Source organism: Aythya ferina, assembly GCF_964211825.1.
Source record: "Aythya ferina genome assembly, chromosome: 13".
Classification (NCBI taxonomy): domain Eukaryota; kingdom Metazoa; phylum Chordata; class Aves; order Anseriformes; family Anatidae; genus Aythya; species Aythya ferina.
Window position 1 is genome coordinate 10501824 of NC_140311.1, and position 25749 is coordinate 10527572.

Below are 25749 nucleotides of genomic sequence, written 5' to 3' on the forward strand. Positions count from 1 at the left end.
TACATAGTATTTCATACCATTTCTAGACCTCTGAGTCCACTGTAGCCTGTAACAAGGATGCAGACTTCTGCCTCTGGTAATATTTAGTACTGGGGGCTGTAGAGGTCACAGGACAGAAAACCAATCTGCCCCAACCTGCCAGTGACCCACATCTCCCAGCAGCTGTGCTGAGGGTTTATGAAGCAGCCTGCTCAGGAGGGATGCTTTAGGTGACTTTCTGTTGGAAGCTGGAGCTCCTGCCATGCAGCAGGAGGATCTGCATCCTTGGGTGGTTCTCCTTTCCTGCTAGTCCCTCCCCTTTTATGACTTGGAGGACTGTGTTTTCTACATTATGCCTGCACCTTTCACAGTACTGCTAAGTACCTGACCTCATGCTTTTTCCATAGGCTCTGTGGAATGTTTTTTCCATTACCTTGCCCTCAATCTGTTCTTATATAGCAACCCGCTGCTGAAAGTCAGATACTCTAATTGTACAGCTGTTTTGTTTTTAACCTGTGCAAAAATTATTTCCCCTTTGCTGCTTCCTGCTTCTGTCAGAGCCTTCATACTATTTTTGAATATTTACTTATTTGTATACTGCTCAGTAACCCTCAACTACCTAAAAGTGTGAGACTCTGTAAGCTTAAGTAGCACAGGGTTATGATTACTTACTGACTTAATACAGCCACTACAGGGAATCAGATAAGAGTAAGTCTGATCTGTACCTATTTTTAAGTGATGTAAATACAGTGGAGAGCTAAACTGTAGAATTTACTACCTACCACAAGGCTGCAGGTGCCAAAGGCTGAGATATTCTGAGATGAGACAAACTCTCAGAAGAGAAACCGAGTATCTCCAATTAAGAACGTATCAGCTCTGGCTCAGGAGATCATTAAGCCTGAAACAGCTGCAGAATAAAGTATCGCAACACAAAGACCCCATTTTTTCTTATATTTCTCCCTTCTGTTCTCTTGGCTGGTGCTGGTGACAGAACACTAATGTGTGATGACTTTTGGTCTGACACAGTACCACTGTCTCTGAAATGAGCACAAGCACACTTGTAAGAGTATCACTTTGGGCATAATGTGTGCCCTGTATGCTGATGTATTGCTGTGTTTATTGTCTTTGGGGTTCTACAGGAAACGTCTTCCTCCATCCACACCTCTCTTGTGCCAACATTTCAGCTGATTACTGTTGTGTCCTCTTACATCTTTTTTGTTTTTGGGTCTCTGCTGGGTTTCAGAAAATACTGTAGTTATCAGTCTCTTCATCTTGCCTAGAGATGTATGCCAACAGCCCTGTCCTCAGTAGCTGGCAGGATGCACTGTCACTTTAGCATGTGAGGCCCCCAGGTAAGCTCCTCGTTGTTTTCTGGGGCTTTTCCTAGCCCCTGAGAGAGCTGTCCTCTCTCCTCGCGGGGAAGCAGCTCTGGAGTGTGAGTGCCTGCTGCTCCACATGTTGCTCTCACCTCTGCTTTGTGGATGCATCATGCAGTGAGGAGGAGGAGGAGAGAGGGAGTAAAGCTTCTGCAAAACCTGAGATGGAGGAGGTGCAGGGAGGGGAAGCTGGGGCTGACAGCTCTCCGCTGCTGGGCAGAGCAGGGTGAGTGGAGGCATGTGAAGGGGTGTCCCATGGGGATGGTCACGCTGAGCAGATTTCCAGCAGGCTCAGGTGCTATCTCAGCTTTGTGAGGGGCTGAATGGGAGCTGCAGTGCTGAGCACAGCTCTGCATGCAGCTGGGCCGTGAGGTGTGCCTTGCAAGGCAGCATGGAAGTCTTGTAAATAAATAGAATGGAAATGGTGCATCGCTGGCTGCCTGTCCCACAGAGGAGAGCTGGGTACCAAGTGGGGTGAGAGGCTCCAGAAACTCAGGTGCTCTGCTCATACTGCAATGCAGGTCCAAAGTCACTGGGAGGGGTAACCAGAGAGAATATTTTCCTTAGCAGGGTCTTGACCAAAGTGAGAATGTTGGTGTCCCTGAGAGATGGACTGTGAGGCTTCTGAAGCAAGAGCTTAGCAATCCTTTAAAAAGCAAAGCAACACAGTTTCTTGGCCAGAAACCTGTCACTGTGTTTTTGCTCTTTCCAATATAATACAGAAGGTGACAGATATAGCTTTTGTATCCAGACTACACCACAGGTTCGCTCCATGACCTTTCAGATACGCATGTGGGTCTGGATTTCTGAATCATAGTTAGATACCCGAAAGCTGGCATACCCATACTGTGGGATTATTTGAGCTTGTTTTCAGAGGTGCTAACTCAAACCTGGCTTTGAATAAAGTCAGTGGGAGAAGACGGGCAGGCAGGATGCCTCTCTGCTCAGCCCAGATGTTAGTGCATGAGCATGATCCTTGCCAGCCCCTGGCACAGAGCTGGCAATGCAGAGCAGAAATGCCCCTCATGCATGGTCAGGAGGATTCCTTTGGCACTTTAAGTATCTGCTTAGGAAGAAACAACGTGTCTCTGGCCCCAGCAGTTCATTTGCATGCATTTGCAGAAAGCTTTTTATTTAAGGACTTGTGAAAAGTTACTGGCTTCTGTAAGGCTGCTATCAGCAAGACTTGTGAGCGCTGCTTACCCTGCCCACTTCCTAATCTACATCTTGTTAGCTGTCTTACCCAAAAAAAAATCTTGGCTCCTAGCCTATTTAAGACCTGTTGTGAGAAGATTTTTTCATTGATGTGTACAAGACCCCTTCCTGTACTACTCATTTATCTGAGAGGAAATGATTGTACTTCTAGCACAGTGCTACAACACAGTCTGTGGCTTTGTGGAAAAGCTGATTTGGGGCCTCTGGATCTCCCCGGGATGTGCAGTTACTGTGCAGTATCTAGAATTCGTTCTGCAAAGCTGCAGCTGTAGGCTACAAAGCAGCTCTCCCTGCCCTTTGGAAAAGTCCTGACTCAGCAGAACTTTTAAGCTTCAGCTTTGTACTGTGGAACAGGAAAGGAAGAGGAGACATGTATGGCATTGTGGTTGCTGGGGATGGTGAAGGAACTGCCCTTTACCCAGCGGATCATGCTCCACTGGTGACAGATTTCCTCCACATATGTCCCTCTCTGAGAATTGCACTGAACTCCCAACTTAGCTCATACACCAGGGCAAGTGCTAATAGTTTGTCATGGTTGGCCGGGGTTGACTCTGAATCCTTGGGCTAGAGGTGAGATTTTCTGTGTGCCTTTGGGAATGTCCTGAATTTCTGCTCAGAATGAAAGTGGACTTTACCAAGCGTATTGTTTTCATTTTTGCAGAACGAATCAGTTCTGCAAAATGAGTCCCTTCAGGTGGTGGAGGTGCAGACGCAAACATTTGGGTGCCAACAAATGTGGAGACCCACCAAAGGTCTCAGCAGTGGCAGGAGGGGACTGGACTGCTTTATGTCCCTGCCCTGAGGCCAGGCTGTGACACTAGCATGTTTGTCTCCTAGGACTACACCATCACCATGTACTTCCAGCAGAGCTGGCGGGACAAACGCCTGGCATACAATGACCTTCCTCTCAACCTGACCCTGGACAATCGGGTGGCTGACCAGTTGTGGCTGCCTGACACCTATTTCCTGAACGACAAGAAGTCCTTTCTGCATGGAGTGACCGTGAAGAATCGCATGATCCGGCTCCATCCTGATGGGACTGTCCTATATGGCCTGAGGTAAGTTGGAGGGGAATTCCTGTTGGTTGTGGCTGTGAAAGATGCCTCGTCTAAATTTCCTCCATTTTAAAAGAGTTTCTGGTATTTTCTTCATGCACACTGACTACACAGATTCTGAAGTGTTGTGCAGGTTTAAGCACCTGCTCTTTCTCCAAGCTAGACCTGGTTGTTTCCTTCAGGTCTCTGAAGTTCCCTGTAGTGCTGTAGACAAATATTGGAGATGGGAATAGTTGGTTCTGTGTGTTTCAGGTCACTGTCATTCGTGTTGCATAACACTTCCATTTGAAACACTCATTTTCAGTTCCTTATAATTTTCTGCAAGTTTGGCCTATGGTGATGAGACTTCATTACTCTGGTATCTAATGCTGAATACCTGTAGCACTTGAGTAAAATCACTTTAGTTATTTTTGAGTATGAGATCGTAGACGTTTCTGTACCATTTAAAGAAAAAAAAAGTCTCTTTACCAGAGCAATTTTGATAATTGAGCTTTGAAAGTTGGTATCTAGTAGGGGAATGGTCCTCAGCGAGGAGGCTTTTTATGGTGTCTGGAGTAAATTTACTGGCAAGTACAAAGGCTTTTTGAAAGTGTGTTTGTTTGTAGGGGAGGTGACAGAGTTTGGCCTCGCTGTGATATCTGGATCTGTAGAGGTGCCAGGGCAGGTAGGAACATCAAGTGGGAGGAAGAAGGGGGCTAAAAGGGAAGTTTGCAGCTGTAGATAAGTGTGCACTTTTGGATGTTGTAGGTAAAATCTAAGCAATGATTTCCCCAATCCTGTATTTGTCTGCTTTGAGCTGTTTTCCTAGTGTGTTTTCTTTGTTTTTATTGTTGTTGTTGTTTTTGCTCCTTTTTGACTACCAAAATTCACAGCTGGCTTTTAGACCTGCCTCCACATTCACAAATGATTGTGATAGCAGCTCTGGGCTTACGTCCCAGTGCAGCAAAGGGGGAGGAAAGACCTTTCTCTTTCAAAGAGGGTACACCCACCATTCCCATTTACAGTATCAGCTCCTCTGCTGCTTCGTGTTTTGTGGCAAGGACTGACTTTCTATGATGATTTCTTCCTTTTTAAGTAGCAGGGCTGTTTGGGGGAGGGTGGGGCTGGATGTAGGCACACCAAAGTAGGAGGCTGCACAGGACATCATCCTGCTAGGACAGCAAGGTGGCTGTGCCCAGTGTTTCCCTATGGCAGAGCTCTGGGGAGCTGTAAGAAGCAGTGAATGCTTGTGCTAAGGGACAGGCAGGGGTATGCTCCAGCCTGTCGTGAAGGAGGGGGCACAGAGTGCTGTGAGGCTCAAGCTGCTGAGCCAGCCCACCTGAGCACGGAGCTGCCTCCCCCAGGCTGGTGGGCACCCTTAGCGTGTACCTGCGCAGCGCATGGCGCAGAAATACTCATGTATTTTTATCAGCTGCCATTTAGTCAGCTCTGACAACAAGCAGTGTGGATCCAGCTGCCAAGCAGTGAAAGTCCACAGAGGGTTTGCAGGGCCAGGCTGTTGTCTGAGCACCTCCTGCACCATCCCTGCCCTTGCCCTCCTGTGGGGCCCTGCAGTGCGGGTGGGGGAGCTCAGCTCCCTCCCAGACAGGGCCTGGGTGAGATGAGGAAAACTGCATCCAAGCCAAAAGAAAGAAAATGACAGCTGTTTGCCCCTGTTATTTCCAGGGCCATAGTAAGAGCCGCCTGTGTTGTTTTAACTTTTGGCTGGTTTTCCTGGAAGCTGCTCTCTTGCCCCTGGAGAAAAAGGCAACTGCAAAAACAAAGCACTGAGCAATTGCAACTGCTCTTCCCGGACTGTGCCTCCAGCCAGGGTGGCTGGCTTTCACTGCCCTGAAAGCACCGGGGCACTAGGGAACAAGCCAGGTGCCCTGAATGCTTGAAGTCCCTCTAGATTTACCCATAGTGGTATGGGCAGTGCTTTCCTTAAGGCTTGCTGTCTGGACTGACTCCTGCACCTGTGATTTTGCTGACAGCAAAGTGCTAGGTGCAGTTTTGCAGGTGCAAATAATTGTGGTCCTATTCAAAAATACATAGACATATGCACAGCAGGTGCAAGCAGGTAAGAAAATGGTCTGGATATTCACCTGTGCTCCCTTCATCTTGGTACAAATACACCCATGCTTGCTCTGCAAACAGGAAAGAAAGTGCAGGTCCTTCTCCTGCATTATGAAGCCTTGTCTTCTCCTGCATTTTTGGAAGGATCTTTAAAATGGAGTTGCCTTGATAGAAGAAGGCCAAAGGAGGCATTTTCTGTTGTTTTTTTTGTTTTGTTTTGTTTTTTCCTTTGTTTACCTGCTTATTTGTTTTTCCTCAGGCAAGATGCCACAGCTCTGTTCCTTCTCCTGCTACCTTCTCACCAGTCGCTTCCCCCTCCTTTGAGCTGATCCTGTAGCAAAGTGACTCAATCGTGCTATTTGTGGCACAACAGTCATTTTTCTTTCCAGCAGCCTCTGATGTCAGAGACCGGGGAGGATGACACCCTGGCAGGCCCCAGCTTTCAGCGAGTGTTCAGGCAGGATCAGGCTCAAACCCCGGATCAGACCACAAGGTCCAAGTGAGCTCACATGGAGCCAATGGGTATTTCGTTTGACTTCAGTGAGGACAAGATCAAGCTTCAGATAACTTGTTTCCACGAGTAAATGAAGCTCTTTATTCTGCCGCTCTGCTCCATTGTGGAAGTTGCGTGTCAGAAAAGCATATGCTTGTTTTTGATAGAATTAACGAATTAGTGGATGAAGGGAGTGCAGCAGATGTAATACAGCTACATCTTAGGAAAAGCGTTCGATACAAAAGCTTACTCCAAAATTAATTCACACTGGGCTGGGATTAAAAGCCGGTTGCCAGATCTCCGACAAAAGGAATGCATAAACAGCCACGGGCTGCGTCGGGGAGGCGACGCTGGGCTGCAGGACCAGCGCTGGTGTTTCCCAGCTCCGTCCCTTCCAAGCTAGCAGATGGCCCAAATCCCGGGGTCTGGAGCCCAGATCCAGCCCCGGGGATGCTCCAAGCAGCTGAGGATGTGTGGTCTGCAGTGGGAGGATGCAAACCCAGCAGAGCCAGCGGGGTTTTAGGAGATGGAAGGTGGTGAGGTGGGGTTGTGTCCACACTCCTCTGACCCCCAGATACCTTGAAGGGATTAAAGGTACCTGCAAAGTATGGGAGAGGTCACCTGGAGCACACAGCAAGGAATGTGCTAAAGAAACAAGGAAAGGCTGCAACAGGAAGGGAGGCTTAAAGGAGCTGCCCACAAAGATGAAAAGCAGTCAACTGTTGGTGTAGGGGAGGGAGGTGGATAAGATATTGAGGAAGAGCTGTGTAGAACCAGCTGGATTTAATGCATTTTTCCTCCTAATGGCTTTTTGTCAGAAATTGCATTGGTTTCATCAAATTTTAAACAAAAAAAAAATAGGGAGAAATTTTTCATTTAAGAAAAAAAAAATTTTTTTCAAAGTGTTGATGTTTCAATCCTAATTTTATGCAGGGAATTTTTCACTTATGTCAATAATTCCCTCTCTATTTCATGCTGCTTGCACTACCACTGCTGGAATTTGAGAGTTATAGGGAGAAACATTGAAGCCTTTCTCTGAACCCCCAGAGACTGTCTAGCCTACCTCTGCCATAATATTCAATAAGCTTTACATTAGCACACAGATAGGCTATACATTATGGTCTGATATCTGTATTTCCTTTTCTAGACTATGCAGTTTCCATTTGGTAGTGAAGCAAGTTAACATTCATCAAATGTTGATGTCGTCAGTATTTTCCTATGTTTCCAGAGACCTAAAAATAGAAATAGCTGTAACAATGCTGAAATCCTCATATGGTAATTTGAAATCGCATTTGAAACCGGCTTAAAAACACCCTTCGGGGAAATCTCGAAGCTATTTGATTTCGTTCCAATTAAGGACCAAACTGAACTCCAGCAGAACAGGTGCCTCGAGGAGCTCAGCATCCCTGTGCTCACAGGGGAGCGGAGGGCTGGGGCGCGGGGCAGCAGGCGCGGAGCCGAGTGGACAGCGAGCGAGATGCAGCGCCTGGCTGGCAAGGAGCCCAGGCGATGTGAGCTGAGCAACTGAAAAACTGCAGAGGAATTTGATGACGGAGACTAAATCCTGTGCAGGGAGAATGAGGGATCTCCTCCTGCGAAGGTGGTGTAGCGGTGGGGGTGTGCGTGTGTTTTGCTTTCTTTTTTTTTTTTTTTTCTTTTTTTTTTATTCCTGCCCATGATAGTCACCGCAGTGAGGTGTGGTTTGGAGACAAGGCAGTTTGTGTAGATGCAAAGGAGCCAAGGCACAGCAGGGCACTGAGCCCATTGGGAACGCAGACCCCTGCTTTCCCCATCAGTGTAAATGCCTGTTCAGGGCTTGAAGCAAGGCGGAGAGAGCTGTTATAGATCAGACATCTCAACACTTGCAGTTTAAACCCGAGTGAAGCTGGATATATTTGCTTTGGCAGCACATGGTTTCTTCTTTTCACAGGGTTAAGTTCCCAACAGCCAGCTGCTCCCTGCAGTGTAGCTGCTCCTGTGGGGTGTCAGCCTTTGCACTACAGCAAACTGACCCACTCCTGGGCCAGGCAGCAGCCCGAGCACCACTTGTAGCTCACCTTATGCAGGGCAGAGACCCAGGTGAGCTGAGGCACATACAGCATCCCTCCCACCCGCTCACCCACCAGCAGGTTGCTGCATCGTGCCTCTGGGGCTGCCCTCCCTGATCAACATGGTTTGGGCTCTGCTGGAGCTCATCTTCTTTATAGCACCCATTTTCAGCCCGTTTCTTGACCAGGACCTAGCTATGTCTGAATTACATTCCCCAAATTCAGGACTGGGATTATTGGTTCTCCAGTTGGTATAAAGGGTTCTCTCTCTCCTGTCTCGCTCGGAGCCTGCTGTTTGCAGACATGTCCTTGCTCTCCCTATGGGTGTTCTCTGATTTTTATGGAGTAGGGATCTGGCAGGTTATAACTGAGCAGTATTCTCTACACTGAGACCCCTGAGCAGCAATTTTCTCCTTCCATCTTGCAGGCCAGAAGAGAAGAAATCTGCAGTTTTTCTCTTTGCTTCCCCCTCCCTCCCCAAGAGAGGTTTCTCTGGAAATGTGCGAGATGATTCAGTCTCTACCCTGCCTCTAGCAGCTCTGCCTGCTCCCTCCGCAGGTTAGGCAAAGGCAACAGAAATCTTTCCTTTGGCAGCCTGGGTGTAAGCAGCTGGGCTCGTGTCCACCCAGCTGGGCTCCAAAGCTGGTGCTGCAGCCTTGCACTGCTCACGCCACCCAGCTCCAGTGCAGAGATCTGGGTGTGGGAGAAGGGTTTGTTCAGTGGGTGAGGGGAAATGAGAGTTCAGTTGGGAACCTGACAAATCCCCATGTGCGTTTTAGCCTTCTAGGGCCAGAATGAGGGACTTAGCTGGGAGCACTAGTCGGGCACAGAAGTGCCTGCATCTACACTTCAACTGCCATCCCCTGAAAACACGTGCTTTTTCCTCTCCCAGGGTGGAAAACAGGTTGATTTCGATTACTGGTACCCTGAATACTAGTTTAGAAGAGCTTTTTTTCTCCTCGTCTAATTTGAGTGCAGCGCATACTGCTGTTTATCAAAGGATGCCTATGCAAGCACAGATGCTTTTGGAAACAGAGTGACCTTAGCAGGATTGTGCCAGGACTTATGGAGTCGGTTTTAGGCCAGCAGACACAAGGGGAAAATATTCCATATCCTTGCCTTGCTCTTGGTTCTAACATGACCTCCAGGAGTCTGCAAAGATCAGACCATGTTAAAAGAATGGCAAAATCCACCATGGGTTTATAAATCCCTCCAGGCCCTTCAAAGTTTGTGCTTACTGCCAGGCAGAAGGTGACATTTGCCAGCATGATTTTTATGACTGACTCTGAGAATGTACAGAGTAAAAATTCGATTTCATTTTTTCCCACATTCAGCAAAAGAGCAATTTTGCCTCTCCTTCTACTCTCGCTTATCTGAATCCCAGTACAAGTCTAACTTATCCCTTGAGGGGGGTCTGCACGTGTCCTTTGAAACTCAAGCTGCTTGTGTGCTTTCTCCTCATTGCTACAAATTGAGCTCTGGGTGTCTGTATCACTGGGGACAGGAGCATCTTCAGCTTCTCAGGTAATCTGAAATCCAAAAGGTTTCAACCAGCAACTTAAACTTTTTGTTTTTTAAATCCTTAGCTGTGAGGGTGTTTGAATATTTGTGTTAGTCCATGGATGATGAAACTTACTCCATACCTGCAAAACAGACAAAACTGTAAGTGTAGGCACATGCTGTTCCAGTACCACTTAACATTGACCCCAGAAACCAGTTTCAGGCACATTTAGTTCACTGATATACACATAGTTATGATGCAAACAGTGAAGTATGTCATTTTGTAAGGATGAGTTTAAGGAGAAAGGGACCCTAATTGCTTTAGGAACTCCTCAAAGGTGAATGTCTTTGCTTCTCTCCAACCCAGCCCTCCTTAGAGAGGAGGACCTGTTCCTTTAGGAATCAGATAGTGTTTTGGGGAGGTCATATTTTGCTCTTTACACTCATAGCTGATGAATTTGGTTCTCTCAACACACTGAAGATGATCCAGAGGATGAACTAGTGGCTGAGGGCCTCCAGAGCTGAAGTTTGGTACAGGGAGATCAGACCCAGGGAGCTGAAGGGACAGTTCCTGTGGAGGAGGCAAGCAACAGGGTAGGAGGGAGATGGAGAGGGTAGGATTTAATAGGTGGGAGCTACACACTGCTCTGTATTTGAACTTATATAATCAATCTAAATAAGACAGAAGAAGCCATTAATAAGTAAACAGCGATGAGGAGGATCGGGAAGGGAATGAAAAGGGTGGTGGCATTCAGGTCAGAGAACTCACGGAGGGCTGGTGGTGTGCAGGAGTCTGAGCTCTCCCCTTTGGGCTGCATTGCTTTTCCATGCCTGCCTCTGCCTTGGTGGTACCAGTGCCAGGTGGGCATCACCGCCTCCTTGTAACAGAGACCTAGCACTTACCTGGTGGGACTCGGAGTTTTGTGGCTGTCCTTCTTGAAATGATCCCTACCTCCCCTGGGGCTGAAGGACTCTCTCCAGAGTAAGGTATCTGTGTTGCCTCAGCTTCTGCTTGGATTTGCTAGGTGCTGGCAGAGCAGGGGGATATCCATCAGCACACAGCCTGCCAGAGCTGCTTGACAACTCATGAATGCACGTCCCTTCTTTTTCTTTTTGGAAATGTACAGTGGTTTCTCCCTAGCCCTGTCTCCCCTTGATGGACTGCCTGCCAGCTGTGCAGCAGAGTAGCAGGGAGGGCACTGAGGACTTGGCTGCTTTGAAAGCCTGCAGACCTGAGGAGCAATGATTAGGGCAAGGGCACAAAGATGTCTTTTTTGTGGGGAAGGAAGTGTGAAGGTTGTGATGCGAGGGGGATGACCTGGAGGCCTGCAGAGGGGACAGAAATGGAGGGAGGAGAGGAGAGCTGTAGGTGGCGGGTGGTGGTGGCCAGGCTTGGATGCTTCACTGAGAGCATCGTGTGAAGGGCAGGCGAGCCCCTCCCTTCCGATAGGCAGCGTCTCTGTGAATCGCCATCAGAGCAGATGGAATTCACACCACACACATTTTTGAATTTAAAAGGGGAGGGATGGTGGGTAAAGAAGCAAGAGAGGGGGTAGGGAGAGGGAAGATGTGGGCTGGCCAGGAGCCAGCACCTCTTGCCAGTGCCACGGGGAAGGTGGCACCCTTTTCTGGCGTCCCCTCTGGCCCCACACTCCCTGCTCTGCTCCACTTGGGTCATGTCTCCTCCGGGCACTGCACTCTGTCTAGAGCTGTTTACAGGGTGATGGTTTGTTCTGTCTCCTCATCTCCTTTCACACAGAATGAGTATCCACTCTGCTTTCTGTCTTTTAACCTCTCCTTCTTCTCTGGCTTTCCTTCCCCAAGCTCCTTCACCCCCTGCTTCCCCTTATCCCACCCCTCCGCTCCCTTACCCCGGTGGCCTCCTGTCCTGCACTATGTGCTCTCCTGCCCTTCAGCCCTGCCCCTGCCTCCCCCATCACCACTCGTGCCATCATCACTCTTCTGTCTTCTGGGAGCAGGCGAACAGAGCAGTGATGCTGTGGGTCACCCATGAGCAGGGTATGGCAAAGGGCTGTTGGGGTACAGGATGTTTTTTGAGGTCCGATATATAAATAATTAAACATCCTTCTTTCCTTTCTGTGATGCCACTTTTCTTATCCCAAGAAGGGTGGTTTGTTAAGGCTTAGGAAGCCCAGAGACAGAACCCAGCACCTCAGGCCAGCTGCTCCCCACCTAGTTGTGCTGCAGGAGCCAAACACCCAGGTGGTCCCACAGTGCCAGTGCCCATGGCCTTGCTGGCTGCCCCTTGCTGTGGGTGCAGCACTGCAGCTGAAATGCTCCAGACAAGCAAGTGGCTGCAGTCCAGTGTTTCTCTGCTAGAAAAATAGAAAAAAAAAATATCTGTGTGCTTACTTGGTCCCAGTCCTCACCTGTCCCAGCACTGTTATGTGGGCAGGTCAGCATGAGCCTGGGGCCTCGAGCCAGCTGGGGTATCTCTGTTGGATGCTGAGCTGTGCAGTGTGGATGTGCCCACCCTTTAATTTGAAGGAAAGAGAAATTCTTATCTGATTTTTAAGGACCGATGCCCTCTTAATCTCATTTTTCTCCTTTCTGTCCTATCTGTCCTGAAGTTCTCTCCTTTTTGAATCAACAGGGATAAATCCTGCTCTGATGTAAATCTCTGCTGATGTAAATTGGTGTGATCTTGCAAAAATCATTGGAGTGGCTCTGGATTTATGTTGGCTGTTAGTGTGAGCGGGATTTGGCGCATGGAGTGTGGTAGCCATAGCTCACTGTGTCGTGCTCTGCATTTCCAACCAGCACTGCAGGTGACGAACAAATCCTGCCGAGAGGCACGAGGGTCCCTCTCCATCCAGAACAGGCTTCCCCTGGATGTCCTTAGCGCAGCCACGTTTGCCAGCCAGGCTGCGACTCAGGGATGGACACCGCAGAAAGGTTTTAGCCTGCAGGGTCCCACAAATGGGGTGGAAAATTTTCATTTAATCCATTTTTGCATCGCACACTTTAGGGGAAAATCGGAGAGCGCGTTTGTCGCCGCTGTTTCCCAGGGGTGCGGTATAATGCATACAGTACAGCCGTGTGCGGCACAGGGGATGACTCACACCTGGCCGTGACTCCCTCGTCTCTGCGCCCGGCCGGGATGGACCATGCACCTGCCACCGTGGGCTCTCCAGGCAAAGTTTGGCTCCCCCAGGTGTGCTTGGGGCTGTCCCCCGTGCCCAGGTGGACAGGGGTAGGAGAGGCGTTGGGTTGCCCGCAGTCCTCCCCGAGGTGCCGAACCCGGCAGCTGTGAGATCAATGCGTGCAGTCCCAACGCCGCGGTGATAATTTGTACGTGGCTCCTGCCCTGTCATCCTTCTCCCCCCCTGTGCTTTCTCCTCCACCCCAACTGCATTACGGATAAAAGGGTTAAGAGCTCGCCCGGGCCCCCTGCTTGGAGAGAGGGCAGTTGCAGTGTTGTATCTAGACCCAGCGAGGATATATATAAATTCCCTCCGTCTCTTCGGATCTATTTATAGCACGGCAGGCAGTGGCAAAGGCTCTCCTCAAGGCTTCATCTCCTACAAACAGTCTTCACAGACAGCAGAGAGATAAATTTAGCACACGAGATTTCTTAAAGAGCCAGCAGCTCCGCGGGGCCGCTCGCCCGCCCTGCTTTGGCCCCCACCCCAGCACCCCCGGGCTGTGCTCTCCCACGGGTGCTTGCACCCCCGTTCTGCCACCACCTCCCCTCCAATTTTCCATCCAGCTTCACCCTTCCTGCCCCTCCTTCCCCATTCTGCTCTCCTTTTTTCTTTCATTGATGCTTTTTCTCTTTTGCTGGTTCGCCATCTCATCCTCTCCGCTTCCTTGTCTTTTTTTTCCCCCCCTTTTCTCTGTCTCCCTGGCCACAGGGCTCAGAAGATAAAGCTTTCTTGTTAACAGTTCACTGGTTATGCCTACATAGTAAAAAATGTGTAGCTTGATTAATGCCTTCCAGATGGTTAATTGAAAAAAAGAGGGGGGGGGAATGCACCAATCTCTCCCCTCTCTTCAGCACTCTGCACACATACACTGCATAGGAAGAAAACTGCATTGAAGGGTGAGGGGAGCAATATATTTGAGAAATGGGGGCAGCCTGCTAACTGTAGGGCTGGTAAATTAGCGGCTGTTCTGCTCTGTGCCTGCTTCCTACCCGTTCCCTCATCTACCCCACTGCAAAATGCCCCCATCCCAGAGAGCGACGCTTCTCTGTAACACACAAGCACCCTTCTTGCACGCACGTGTGAGCGCTCCATGGGCACTGAGTGGCTCTGACACCCCCAAAGCAGCACCAACCCTCTTCCTCTCCCCGTACTTATTTTTATAGGAGATGTGCACACGTGCATTCATGTGTCAGGCAAATCTTGCTCACGAAATCACTCACACAAGAGTGAATCTGTGAGCGGAGCTGCCAGCTCATGGTCCAGGAGCAGGAGGGCAGTAGGTACAATGGAAGGATTGGGACTGCAGTGGGGTTCTTGAGGCAATTTGGGAAGGAGAACAAGGGAAAAACACGGTCAGTCATTCTTCCCCCTAGGTCATGGCCAGGCAATTTAATTGATGCATTTTCAGTTTATGGACATGTGTCCTCTGCCTCACTCTAATAACCTGACATGTCTCTCCCCCTCTGCCCATAGCTCTGCCTACTCCCAGTTTCTTTGTCTTTCTCCTGGAGAGACAGAGGAGGAACACAAATCCCTCCCCACCTCGCTAATAGAGACACTGCCTTGCTGACGTGAGTCACGAAGGGTTTAAGCCATGCAGTTGAGGGTGAGCCGCATCCAGCCCCCCGCACACCTCCCTCCCGCCCTCCCACCGCGGCTCTCCCTGGTTTCCAGGGAAACAGCGGCCCCAAATGCTGCCTGACTTTCACGTCTGCCTTTCATTTCTCCTTCTTTTTTTTTTTTTTTTTTTTTTTTTTTTTTTTAAATAATAATAATAATAAATATATATCCTATTTTTTTCCCCTTCTTTCAGGATCACTACCACAGCTGCTTGCATGATGGACCTGCGGAGGTACCCCCTGGACCAGCAGAACTGCACGCTGGAGATCGAGAGCTGTGCGTATACCATGCGATGCCACGTGCCAACCTGCCCCAGCCAAGTCTTCCCACTCCTGGGCTGCCTCCCCCGGGTGTTAACCCCCATCCAAGGGTGTGCCCTGGGTGGGACCGGGCTTTCTCATCCAAACTCTATTCCCTGGGGACCTCATGGGTGAAATGCCCAGGAAAATAGAGATCTAGCAGCAGGCTGGGCACTAAAAGCACCATTGCTTTTGGTAGAAAAGCCTCCCTTAGACCTAAGCAAGCCCTGGAAAGCTGTCCTCACTGGTGGCTGAGCCTGCTCTTCACGAGAGGTGGGACCAGAGCTCTCCACAGCCCCTCCCTGCTTGGATTTTCCTTGGACTCCCATGAAAAGCCTCCCCTGACCACGCTGGCGAAGGGAGGTTGGTCTCTCCCTCATAAAAATGCACTGCAGTATCCCCGCAGGAGTGGTCCAGAGCAGCAGATCTCACAGTAATGATGATGCAGCTTCAGTGGTGATTATCAGAGAATTGCTTTTTTCATAAAAGAGGTCCCACGGCATCGGTAGCCGGCAGGCACGGTGCTGCCTCCCCAGCCCTGCCCGCGCCTGGCAGCCCTGCTCCCGCTCGGGATGCACAGCGATAGCAGTGCTTGGCGTGGTGGGTAATGGGATGTAAATGAGGTCCTCCTGGAGGCACTAATGGCATGTCATTTCTGGCACTCCTTCGTATTTTGAGAATAGTTTACGGTACAACCAAGAAAACAGAAGGCAGAGAATTACCCACAGTTCCCCATGTTGCGATTTTGTTCTTAATGGGACATGTCAAGCCAATTTGTTAGTTGAAGTTACACTTCCTTACAATATTTCTAAGATCTACGCAGAGATGAAGAGACTCATGGTTCCCTTCCTAAGAGCTTTTGTCTCTCACACTCCTGCACATCACAAATCCACAGGGCTCCATTTTGTTTGCTTCCACATCCACACAACTTTGGAACAACACTCCTTTCATGCCTGGCTTAAAAAAAAAAACACACTGAAAACAAACAAACAAGAAAAACAAACACCAAAATAACCCTTTTGTGTTGCGGGAGCATTGGGTTTGTGAAGCAGCAGCATGCAGCTGGGGTCTCCTTCCCCACAGCAGCCTGTGGCACTTGCCTGCAGGAGGTAAGCCCGGGCTGGCAGTGCCTGTTGATCCAACCCCCTGTCCTGAAAACAGCCCTCACCCCATAAACCCTCTCCTAGCTGTGTGCCAGGACTGAACAAAAAAGCGATGAGGCAGGCAACAAACAGGCCATTAATCTGACATTTCAAGACATTGTATCAATACTTTATGATATTTCAGGTTGAAATGACTTATCTTTGTGAAAGTTCTTTTGCTTTTTAACATTAAAATGGAAACTTCGTTTTCCTTTCTAAAGCTGCAAATCAAAGTGGAACGTTTATTTTTAGACTGAACAACCTTTCCCTTTAGAATCACTTTAAAAAATGGCTTCTCAGAAAAAAAAAAAAAGTGTTTGATTTCACATTGCATAATAAAAAAAAAAAAAAAAAAAAAAATTGGTACCCAATATCAGCAGGTCGTAGAATAAATGGAATAGAGCTAGTTAACTGTGAGATATCCTAAAATTAGTTACTGTAATTTGACATTTTCATTGCTGATCAGGAAGTAAATTTGAAGTCACTGCTGTTAAATTTGTGGATGATGAAGATAGCAGCCTGCGTGGCTTGCTTGCTGCACATTTGAATACATCCCGCATACATCTGAACACAGCTAAATGCAGAGGTCTGGGCACGGGACTGAGGGACAGTCCCTGCCCGAGCATTGGCCAGGGGAAATGATGGAGGGATCGCAGCCCCGAGCATCACTGCTGGAGGTTTCGTGGCAGGGCTCTGACAGAAAAGGCTGGAGTGAGCCTCAGTTATATAAACCAGGGGAGCAGTGAGTCAGAGAAGGGAATCGATTGGCCTCTGAATATGTTGCTGGTGAGCCTGGGAAAGGGGCTCTGTCTAATTTTGGTTTCCATAATTTAGAAAGGAAGTTGAGAAATCAGAAGAGGTTGAGAAAAGATGCTAAAAACCGTGCGCGAGCTGGAGCAGATGTTTTGCAGTAAGAAACTTAAATAGCTCAGCCTGGCTTGTTTACTGCAAAGGAGGTGGAGAGGTGACTTGTTTACAGGCTGGGTGCACCTCTGCAGAGGGCAAGCGCTGGGTGGAAAGAGCTTGGTAACCTCAGAAAAACACAGAGCGACCACCAGTGTCTGAGAGTCTGAATTCAGGTGGAAACTCACACACGATGTTTGTAGCTGCGAGCATGTTTGAGCCACCGGAATCAAGCATCGGGAGCAGTGAGGGCTTTGCTTTTTCATGACTCTTTCCACACTTAGTGCCTTGCTCTGGGAGATGCTGCAGCCAGATGCAAACACCAGGTCCTGTGCACAAAGCCAGGGTAACTGAGGCAGGGCAGCAAGCTGTGACACCTTGGTGTCTGCAGCAGGGGAGATGACCTAAGGGTGCCTCTGAATCCCTGTGGTCTCGTGAGTCTGGGTGCTTTACCACTTAGGGCCATGGAGCAGAAGCAGCTGTCGGAGGAGGTGGAGGCCTGGCTTGACTGATTTTCACCAGCAGCAGATCTGGCACAGCGTTTGGAAAATGCTTATTGCTTTTTTAGCACCTGTGAATAAGCGCAGTAATGACCGTGAGCACAGGACGTGGGCTTGGACACTACAGAGTCATCAAATAACTCAGTTTGGAAGGGACCTCAGGGTATCTCCAGTCCAGCCCCCAGCTCCAAGCAGGGTCAGCCATGAGATCAGAGAAGGTTACTCAGGGCTTTGTCCACTCAGGAGCTGCAGCGTGACACCATCCTCAGAGGTTCAGATCTGAGCTGGGGGAACCCTTGGCATTTAAGGTTAGGTAGAATAATGCCTCCTCCTCTATTCAGCAGCTCTTCGTTCCCCTGCTGTCACTAACAACCTGGTGCTGGCTCTGGTGGCCACTCTCTGTAGTGGATGTTGGCCTTGCTGGGTGCTGCAAGCCACCTGCCTCTGCTGCCAGGGCTTGTGGCCAAGGCTGGCTGTTGTGCTGCAGCTCAGGTGGTGAATAAAAGCTGTCTCTGGGTACAGGTGAAGTTTGTGCTCTGAACAAAGCGTTCCACAGTGCTGTACTACAGCCTGTGTATATGTTGGTGCTTCACTGAGCACAGAGGTGCTCCCGTGGGGCTCTACCCTTTGCTTAGAATAAGAGGACACCCTTGTCCAGTACCAGCCACGGTGCTGCAAAGCCTAGCTTGCCAAAAGCAATGTTAATTTTCAAGTGGAGATGACTCCTTGCCCACAAGGGCAGTAGGCAGGGCTGTGACTATCGCACTAATGGGAGCAGAGCTACATGATTTTGTCCCCTGGGCCTTGCTCCCAGTGAGACCAAAGCACCTGGGCAGTCTTTCTCCTGGGACTGTGCCTGTGGGCTCCTCAGCATTTCCAGCCCATGCAGCCCTGCTATCTATAGTTCAGGGTCAAAGCATGAGGCTGTACCCTCAGCTGAGTTAACCTCTGAACAATTCCATTATGCTGAAACATAAGGGATGAGCATTCATCACCATGCTGCCTTCCCTTCCTTTCTTCTCTTGTTAGTGCTCTTTCAGCCAGTGCCTGGCAAAGGCAGTCTCCAATCTCAGAGGCTCTGTCCACTTCCCAACTCCAAACTTTGACTGAGAGTATTTATAAGAAGGAGGTGCTCTGATGCTCAAATTCCTTTTCAATCACTGTTGTAAATATTTTATTTATTTTTTAATCTCTTGGAGTTTTTAATACTTGGAGGCTCTGTTTACCTAGTCTACATCAGAATGTATTGTGTGATCTCCCCCTTCTGGTAAAAGGAGGCAGTTTATAAAAAGCAAATTGCAGTGTTTGGTGCAATTTTTGGTTCAGATGCTCAAGTCCCTGTCACGTTAGCCATGGAGATTATATAGCACAAATCAAGACTTGGTGGACCATTTCCCACATTTTTTTCCTGAATCCTAGCCAGAAGGAGGAGTTCTGACCTTTTTTTTTTTTTTTTCCCTTTTCTTTGGGGGACTGTACTGCCAAGCTCAGCTGAAGAAAAGTACGTCAGCAGGGAGGAGGTCTGCTTGCTGTCTGATGGTGTGGGCTTTCTTTTGGATCCTCTTCCAGATCACCTTAGAGAAAATGGGGGTGTCATCTGCTGCAGCTTGTCAGCTTGGTTTTCTCTCTGTGCTTCTCCACCTCTGCAGATGGTTACACGGTTGATGACATTGTCTTCTTCTGGCAAGGAAATGATTCTGCTGTCACGGGGATGGAGGTGCTAGAACTGCCCCAGTTCACCATTATTGAGCAGAGGCTGGTCAGCAGGGAAGTGGTCTTCACCACTGGTAAGTGTCTGCCCCAGGGATGTGATGAAATACATCAACCCTCTGCTGATCTAGGTCAGTGTGATTCCTCCTCTGATCTAGATGCTGAGGCTTTAACTTAGGATCTAGGCTTTAGTTTAGGGTCCTGTTCCTTTGAAAGAGAGGCATCTGCTATATCAACATCGTTTGATTTTTTTGGATGCAGTTGTTTTAATTTCTTAATCAAAACTCCAGCTGAGCTCAAAACAGAACCTCCTTAGAAGGTTCTCAGACTTTACCTTATTTTTACATGGTTTGCAACTGGCTCCTAAAGGCAATGTAGGTGTAGCAGCAGACAGAAGAATATTTGACTTGAAAAGCAGGTGGTCTATGGAATGAAAGAAACCCATCTGCACACTGCAATAAAAAGATCTGGAAGGAACGCTTGGGACAATTCAAATACTGCCAGTTGGAAAGTTGGAGGGGTTTGGATTTTGGTTGCTCTGTTCACTTTGATCTGGCATGGAGCTCACTGCCAAAGCAGCAAGCCACACACCTGTTACATGGTTTTTGGAAAGCCGTGAAATCAAAGCCAAAGTCCATCCGTGGTGGTGGCAGATGGTGATGTTGCAACGGTACCTCAATAGGCATGCCAGGGGCAGGGTCCCATTGCAGTGGTAATCTAGAGATCTATAAGAGGCAGTGTTTCTCCAAAAGGAGTTTGCAATCTAGATAGATAAGACCTTCAAAAAAAAGGACTGGTGAAGTACTGTATTCAAGCTGTGCAAATGGCACATGTTGGTAAGAGAACATAACCTCCTTTTTCCCAGTCTACCTCCTTGATCATTAAAGAATGTTGTTCTCCTTTTAGCTTAGCTGCCAACCCACAATTATACTCATATTTCAGGCTGCTGTGTTGCCTAGGGAAGGAGGTGAGAAGGAAGAATGGCCTGGACGTTGTTTCAGTGAGAGACACAGCTTCGTCTCTGTAAAAATGACCATGCTCCAGTGGAAGGACAGTAAAAGTCCTTATTGTTGTCACTGTCCCCATTAGGTTCACTAAAAGATTAGTAGGAAGTTGCAAGAACTTTAAAAAAAAAAAAAAAAGAAAAGAAAAAGACCTACAGATTAACTAACAGTACTCTATTTGCATATGAATTTACCCAGTCTGACCATAACCCATTTTTAGAATAGCATGGGAAAAATACAATTCAGATCTTCATTGTTGTTTGGAGGAAAAGCTAGCACATGAAACAAAGGAAAATCATCTCACTGAATCCAGATATAGGGTTAAAATCTCCTGTGTACATCTATGTCTTATTGGAACGTACCATAATGGCAGTTTCTGCTGAGTACTGAACAGACATTATCCCATGATGTCTGATATAATAATGTAACTTATGTAGAACTTCCTTTCTTCTTAATATTCTGAGCCAACTGAGCAGACTCTGAAGAGCCCCTCCCTAAAGCTGATGAGTCTGCAAAACCTAATGAAAGACTCCTCATTATCACTGGCTCTTGAGAACGTTTTCCAAATAAAATTTCAATTTCTATCCCAAGCTCCTACCATAAATACAGCCTCACCCACCTCTCAGACAACATCTCCCTCTAATATCTCATTGACAGGTTCATATCTGCGCTTATCCTTGAGTTTCCGGATCAAGAGGAACATTGGTTACTTCATTCTGCAGACCTACATGCCATCTATCCTCATCACCATCCTGTCCTGGGTCTCCTTCTGGATCAATTATGATGCTTCTGCTGCACGAGTGGCGCTGGGTAGGTATCTTTATATTTTACACTGAAGAAGGTGGTTTTTTGAGGGAGATCAGACAGTGCAGCTCTAAGAAAGAAAACACTTTTTTCTTGATGAGGTAGCAACGAAACAAGCTGTTATCCCAAATGAAGAACATTTCTTCCGAGAACAAACTGGAAGTTTTCATCCTGAAATGTGACTTTTTTGGTTCAGAAGTATTATCTCCTAAGTCTGAGTCAGTAAAAGTTACATTATAGATTTCTGTAGGTGCAGGTTCAGACTCTGTAACAAAGGCATAAATGGTCACAGCTTCTCAGACATGTGAGATTGTGACATGCCATGAACCCACCAGTTCCCTCACTCTAGTTTGTACTTGTTTTCTGAAGCAGAGAAATCTGGGCACCTCTTGGCCAACAGGTGTGCTGGGAGCAGTTTAGTTAGATGGTACATGCTGAGAGTGGATGGCCAAAAAGCAGTAAGTATAGTGAGTGAATGGCTAAACGTTTAAGAAAATAAAGAAAGTAGCATTACACATCTTCATGATATTTTAGGCCCTATACAGACACTTTCTTGTAGCTGAAGACCTTCATAACCAAGTCAAATGTGGGACAGTAAAGTCCAAGTTTTTCTTAAGCATATGTTCCCCTAAATAGAGATGTTTTCCTACGAGAGGAAGAAAAAAAGAGATCTTTTAAGCAACAGAAGGGAAGTGGGGGTGGATTGCAGATGAGGATTTTGAAGAAGGAACAGGAGAAAAGGGGGTTGGCTGGCATATGAGAATGGGGCTGTGCAACATGATAGAAAGTTCAGAGGAAATAAGAGAGCCAAAGAGGGAGAAGAATTTCAGCTGGGGGGGGGAGGAGGGTTAGGACTCAGGGAAGCAATGAGGCACAGATAGAGGCTGGGTCTTACAGAGCAATTTGAGGGTTTAAATTAGCTCTAGAAGAAGAGAGAGTTTGTGAAGGCTCGGAGGAAGCGTGGTTTGTACAGAGACACATCAAGAGATGATTTGGCTGTACTTGTTTGGAAAGTCTGGAGCAGGAAGGGGACAGGAAGAACATGGTAAATTGAAAGGGTAAGTTGCAATGACAAGAGTATAATCAGTGAGAGAAGAAAAAGAGATCGCGGCAGACATTGCTGGCACAGTGAGAGTATAAGCAGAAGGGTGGACACGAGATGCACAGCTGTTGAATTTCTGCTGACATCTGGATTCAAAGGAGAAGACAGAAGCAAAACATCATAGGTCAGAACTGCAACAGCTCTCGCTAAGCCATTCCTGACAGCTCTCTATCTAACTTGTCCTAAAAAAGCTCCAAAGAAGTAGACTCTGCAATCACCTCTGGGCACTGTACCTTCAGATTTGCCTCTTCATACAGTCAAAAATCTCTTCTTTGCCTCTATCCTAGGTCTCCAATGCAATTTGTCTAGTTTTGGTAGACACAGAGAACATTCTATTCCACCTCCCTCCTTCCTCCCCCCCCCCTCCTTTTTTTTTGCACAAAGCTTCTGGATATTGAAAGACTGTTGTCATATATCCCTTCTGTTTAGTCTTCTGTGGACTGAAGACTATGTTTGTTTAAGATGCAGGAAATATAACTAGGCCTAAAAAGGAAAACATGAGAGGAGTTTGTACAGATAACTGAAGTACTGAGGGGTAAAGCTGGTGAGAGGAAGGTGCAAATGTATAGAGCCAAGGATGTGGACAGAAGCCTATGAGGCAGGTAAAAGGAGGGCCATGAAGTAGGAATCCCTTCTCTCTTTGTCATATTCATGGCACTGGAAAGACGAAGCAGATTAAAAATTCATGTCAAGGATACTGAGGCATTCAGTAGTGCCCAGGGAAACCTAATGAGTTCATGAAGTAGAAAACAGGGAGAAGAGTGAGAGACTAAGAGAAAAACTGTGTATTTCCGATCACAGTGAGTAAAAGAAGGACAATCAGAGAGCACTTGGAAAGCTGAGGTCCAGGGAATGTTGATCCACATTGTTCTGATGATACTCAGCTTCAACATTTTCTCCCACTATTGATGTTTTTTGTTTTTGTTTTTTAATTATTATTATTATATATATATATTTTTCTGCATTAGGCAGCTGGGCTTAGAATAATGACAATTTTCTGCCCAATTGCTTCCAACCTTTCTGAGGTTCAGTCCAGCTGGGAGGAGTGATGGGGAAACTGAGATAGGCATTTAAAGAAACCACCCCACCTTGGTAACAGAACACCTACCCTCTCCTTACAGGGGTCACCACGGTACTTACAATGACTACCATCAACACCCACCTGCGAGAGACTCTCCCCAAGATTCCTTATGTCAAGGCTATTGATGTTTATCTCATGGGTTGCTTTGTCTTCGTGTTCCTGGCACTCCTGGAGTACGCTTTTGTCAACTACATATTCTTTGGGCGAGGCCCTCGGCAGCAGAAAAAACAGAGTGAACGGATCAGCAAGGCTAACAATGAGCGCCACCGTTATGAAGAGAAGAGGGTGAGAGAGCAGGTTTGTCTCCTTCTTTCATTGTGGGAGGAGAATTCAGTCTCTCCACTGCTCATTCAGTCCTGGGTGAGCTGTGGTGCAGCCTTTCTCCTCATCATGAGAGAGAAACTTCAGTTCCCTTGTGTTGTTAACACAGATCCACTGAAGTTTGCAGACAGATGCCCAGAAAGATCTCTCCCCAGTGATTACTGGGATTTTTTTCTCCTTGATCATTTGGTCATCATCCTCAAGCCAATCTCATCAGGACCATCCTCTTACAAGGACAGGTCTAGCCCAGAGTACCCCTGTGGTTTTTGGTCTAATCTACTGGCAAAATCACGTTGCCCCACTCACAAGTTTGTTGCAAGCACAGGCTCCAGCCTGTGGGCAACCAGCATTGATGTACAACCTTTACAAATGCATAAGTCCAGCTTCAGAGCCCACTGGTAATCCAACCAGCATTACTGGTACACAGAAAACAGTTCAAAATCATCCCTGGTGGCATAGCCATGTGCACACTGTGCACAGGACAACCTTGCTACCTTTCTCTCTGTCTTCCCTGTTCTAGGTTGACCCCTACGGTAACATCCTCCTCAGCACTCTGGAGATGAACAACGAGCTGTTGGCCACGGACATGATGAGCAGCGTCGGCGACTCTCGAAACTCTGTCATGTCCTTTGAAGGCTCAGGAATCCAGTTCCGGAAGCAGCTGGCCTCTCGGGATGGATTTGGTCACCACCCAACCCTGGACCGCCACGTCCCGCTGACCCACCATGCCGCAGCCCGCAACCGTGCCAATTGCCGTCTCCGCCGGCGGTCATCTAAGCTGAAGCTCAAAATCCCAGACCTGACAGATGTCAGCACCATTGACAAGTGGTCACGAATCATTTTTCCAATCACCTTTGGATTCTTCAACCTTGTTTACTGGTTGTACTATGTAAATTGATGCCTGCAGCCTCCAAGAGAGATAGGGACAGACACTCAGACAATGACAACACAGGAGTGTTGTGGTCTTTTGGGTTTGGGTTTTACTCTTTACTATCATTATCATTTATTCCTTTGATTCATTAGATTTATTCTAAGCTTACTCTTCTCTTTTCAGCACATGTAGAACCACGGAGTGTTGGGGGGGATAAGGGAGAGAAGGGTATATGGGAGGGGATTTGGTTTCAGGGAGGGATGTGTTTGTCTTGATTTTGGTTTCCTGCTGAAGGACTTAAATCATTGTAAAAAAGAAAAAGAAAAAAAAAAGAAAAGAAAAAAATAAGAAAAAAAGGAAAAGAAAAAAAAAAGAAAAAAAAAGAAAAAGAAAAAAAGACATAAAAAGAAAAAAAAAAGAAAAAAAAACAACAAAAAAAGAAAAGTTTTAAATGGGGGGGAGGGAGATTTAAAGAAATTGAGTCAAAAACTGGTGGGGGGGATAGGTTATCTTCGGCTGTGCTCACTAATGCGCTATCCTCACTTCCATTTCACTACTGAATTTCATCTTTCTCTTCTCAGTATTACTATATTTTTTTAATCTCTCTTCTGTTGCTGTTCTTAACCCCTTCATGTTTATTCTTTCATAGATTCATGAGATAGTGGGTTTTCATTCTCATGCTATGAGATTTCTCTTTTCTTTTTCTCTCTCCCTCTCTCTTGCTTACAAGCCTAAAAGAATCTTTTAAACCAACAAATAAAAAGAATATTTATTTTGGAAGAGCTGGGAAGGGGGGAGGACAGGGCAATTATTTGGGAGGGAAGGGGCAATGTGGGGGTATAGGGGGGTGGGAGGAGGGAGCTTATCAAAAGCAAAGGCACATTTGCAAGTTGCCTTTTTCCACCTTCAGGAGTCTGCAAGATGTTTTTCCTGTGTGAATGGGTGTGGGGGTGTGTGTGGCGCATCTGTGTGTGTGTGTGCGTGTGGATGTAGATATGGATGTGTGTGTGCAAGCATGTTTTCTGGGGTGGGGAGCTGGGGAGGGGGGTTTTGTAATGTCTTTTGTAGAAAGAGAACTCAGATGACATTTAACCGGAAGTGGTTTGGGGGGAATAGCAGGGTTTTGTTTGCTCATTGCAACTTAGCGAGGTTGGAGGTTGGAATCCCAGCTTGTACTAGAGAAATAGGGCTGGGGACAGTAGATTGTGCAAATATACTTGCTGAGGAGAGAGAGGGCTTTGTGGATCAGCACTGGGATGGTGCCATTGTCCACTGCTGGCATCTGATCTAAACTGGTTTAGTCCTGAAATGAGGGCTTGTTCCTAATCATTTCCACCCTGCATCTTTCTTACTGAGTTTTTGGGAGAAAAGCAGTTACAGGACTCTGAAAACTCAGCCATTTCCCCCCACTACCTGCTCTTTTTGCCAGACAAGGGACTTCACACTCCAGTCTACCAAGTAACCATAGCCTACAGCAAGGTGCAGGAAGGGGTGGATGTTGTTT

The 25749-nt window shown here is 47.5% G+C and overlaps 1 protein-coding gene across 4 annotated transcripts in view; it reads left to right on the forward strand.

The window, feature by feature from the left end:
• Window positions 1–24413, forward strand: part of LOC311443934 (gamma-aminobutyric acid receptor subunit beta-4) — a 62520-nt gene extending 38107 nt beyond the window's left edge. For 2 of the 4 annotated variants that reach the window (XM_084534624.1, XM_084534626.1), the window contains 6 exons: window positions 3408–3628; window positions 14702–14784; window positions 19002–19139; window positions 20724–20876; window positions 23094–23350; window positions 23895–24413. In XM_084534624.1, coding sequence (XP_084390750.1) covers window positions 3408–3628; window positions 14702–14784; window positions 19002–19139; window positions 20724–20876; window positions 23094–23350; window positions 23895–24272 — 1230 coding nt within the window. In that variant the 3' untranslated portion in view covers window positions 24273–24413. The remainder of the gene's footprint in view (window positions 1–3407; window positions 3629–14701; window positions 14785–19001; window positions 19140–20723; window positions 20877–23093; window positions 23351–23894) is intronic. The other 2 variants (XM_084534625.1, XM_084534627.1) reach the window with 1 other exon arrangement.
• Window positions 24414–25749: the final 1336 nt, after the last annotated feature.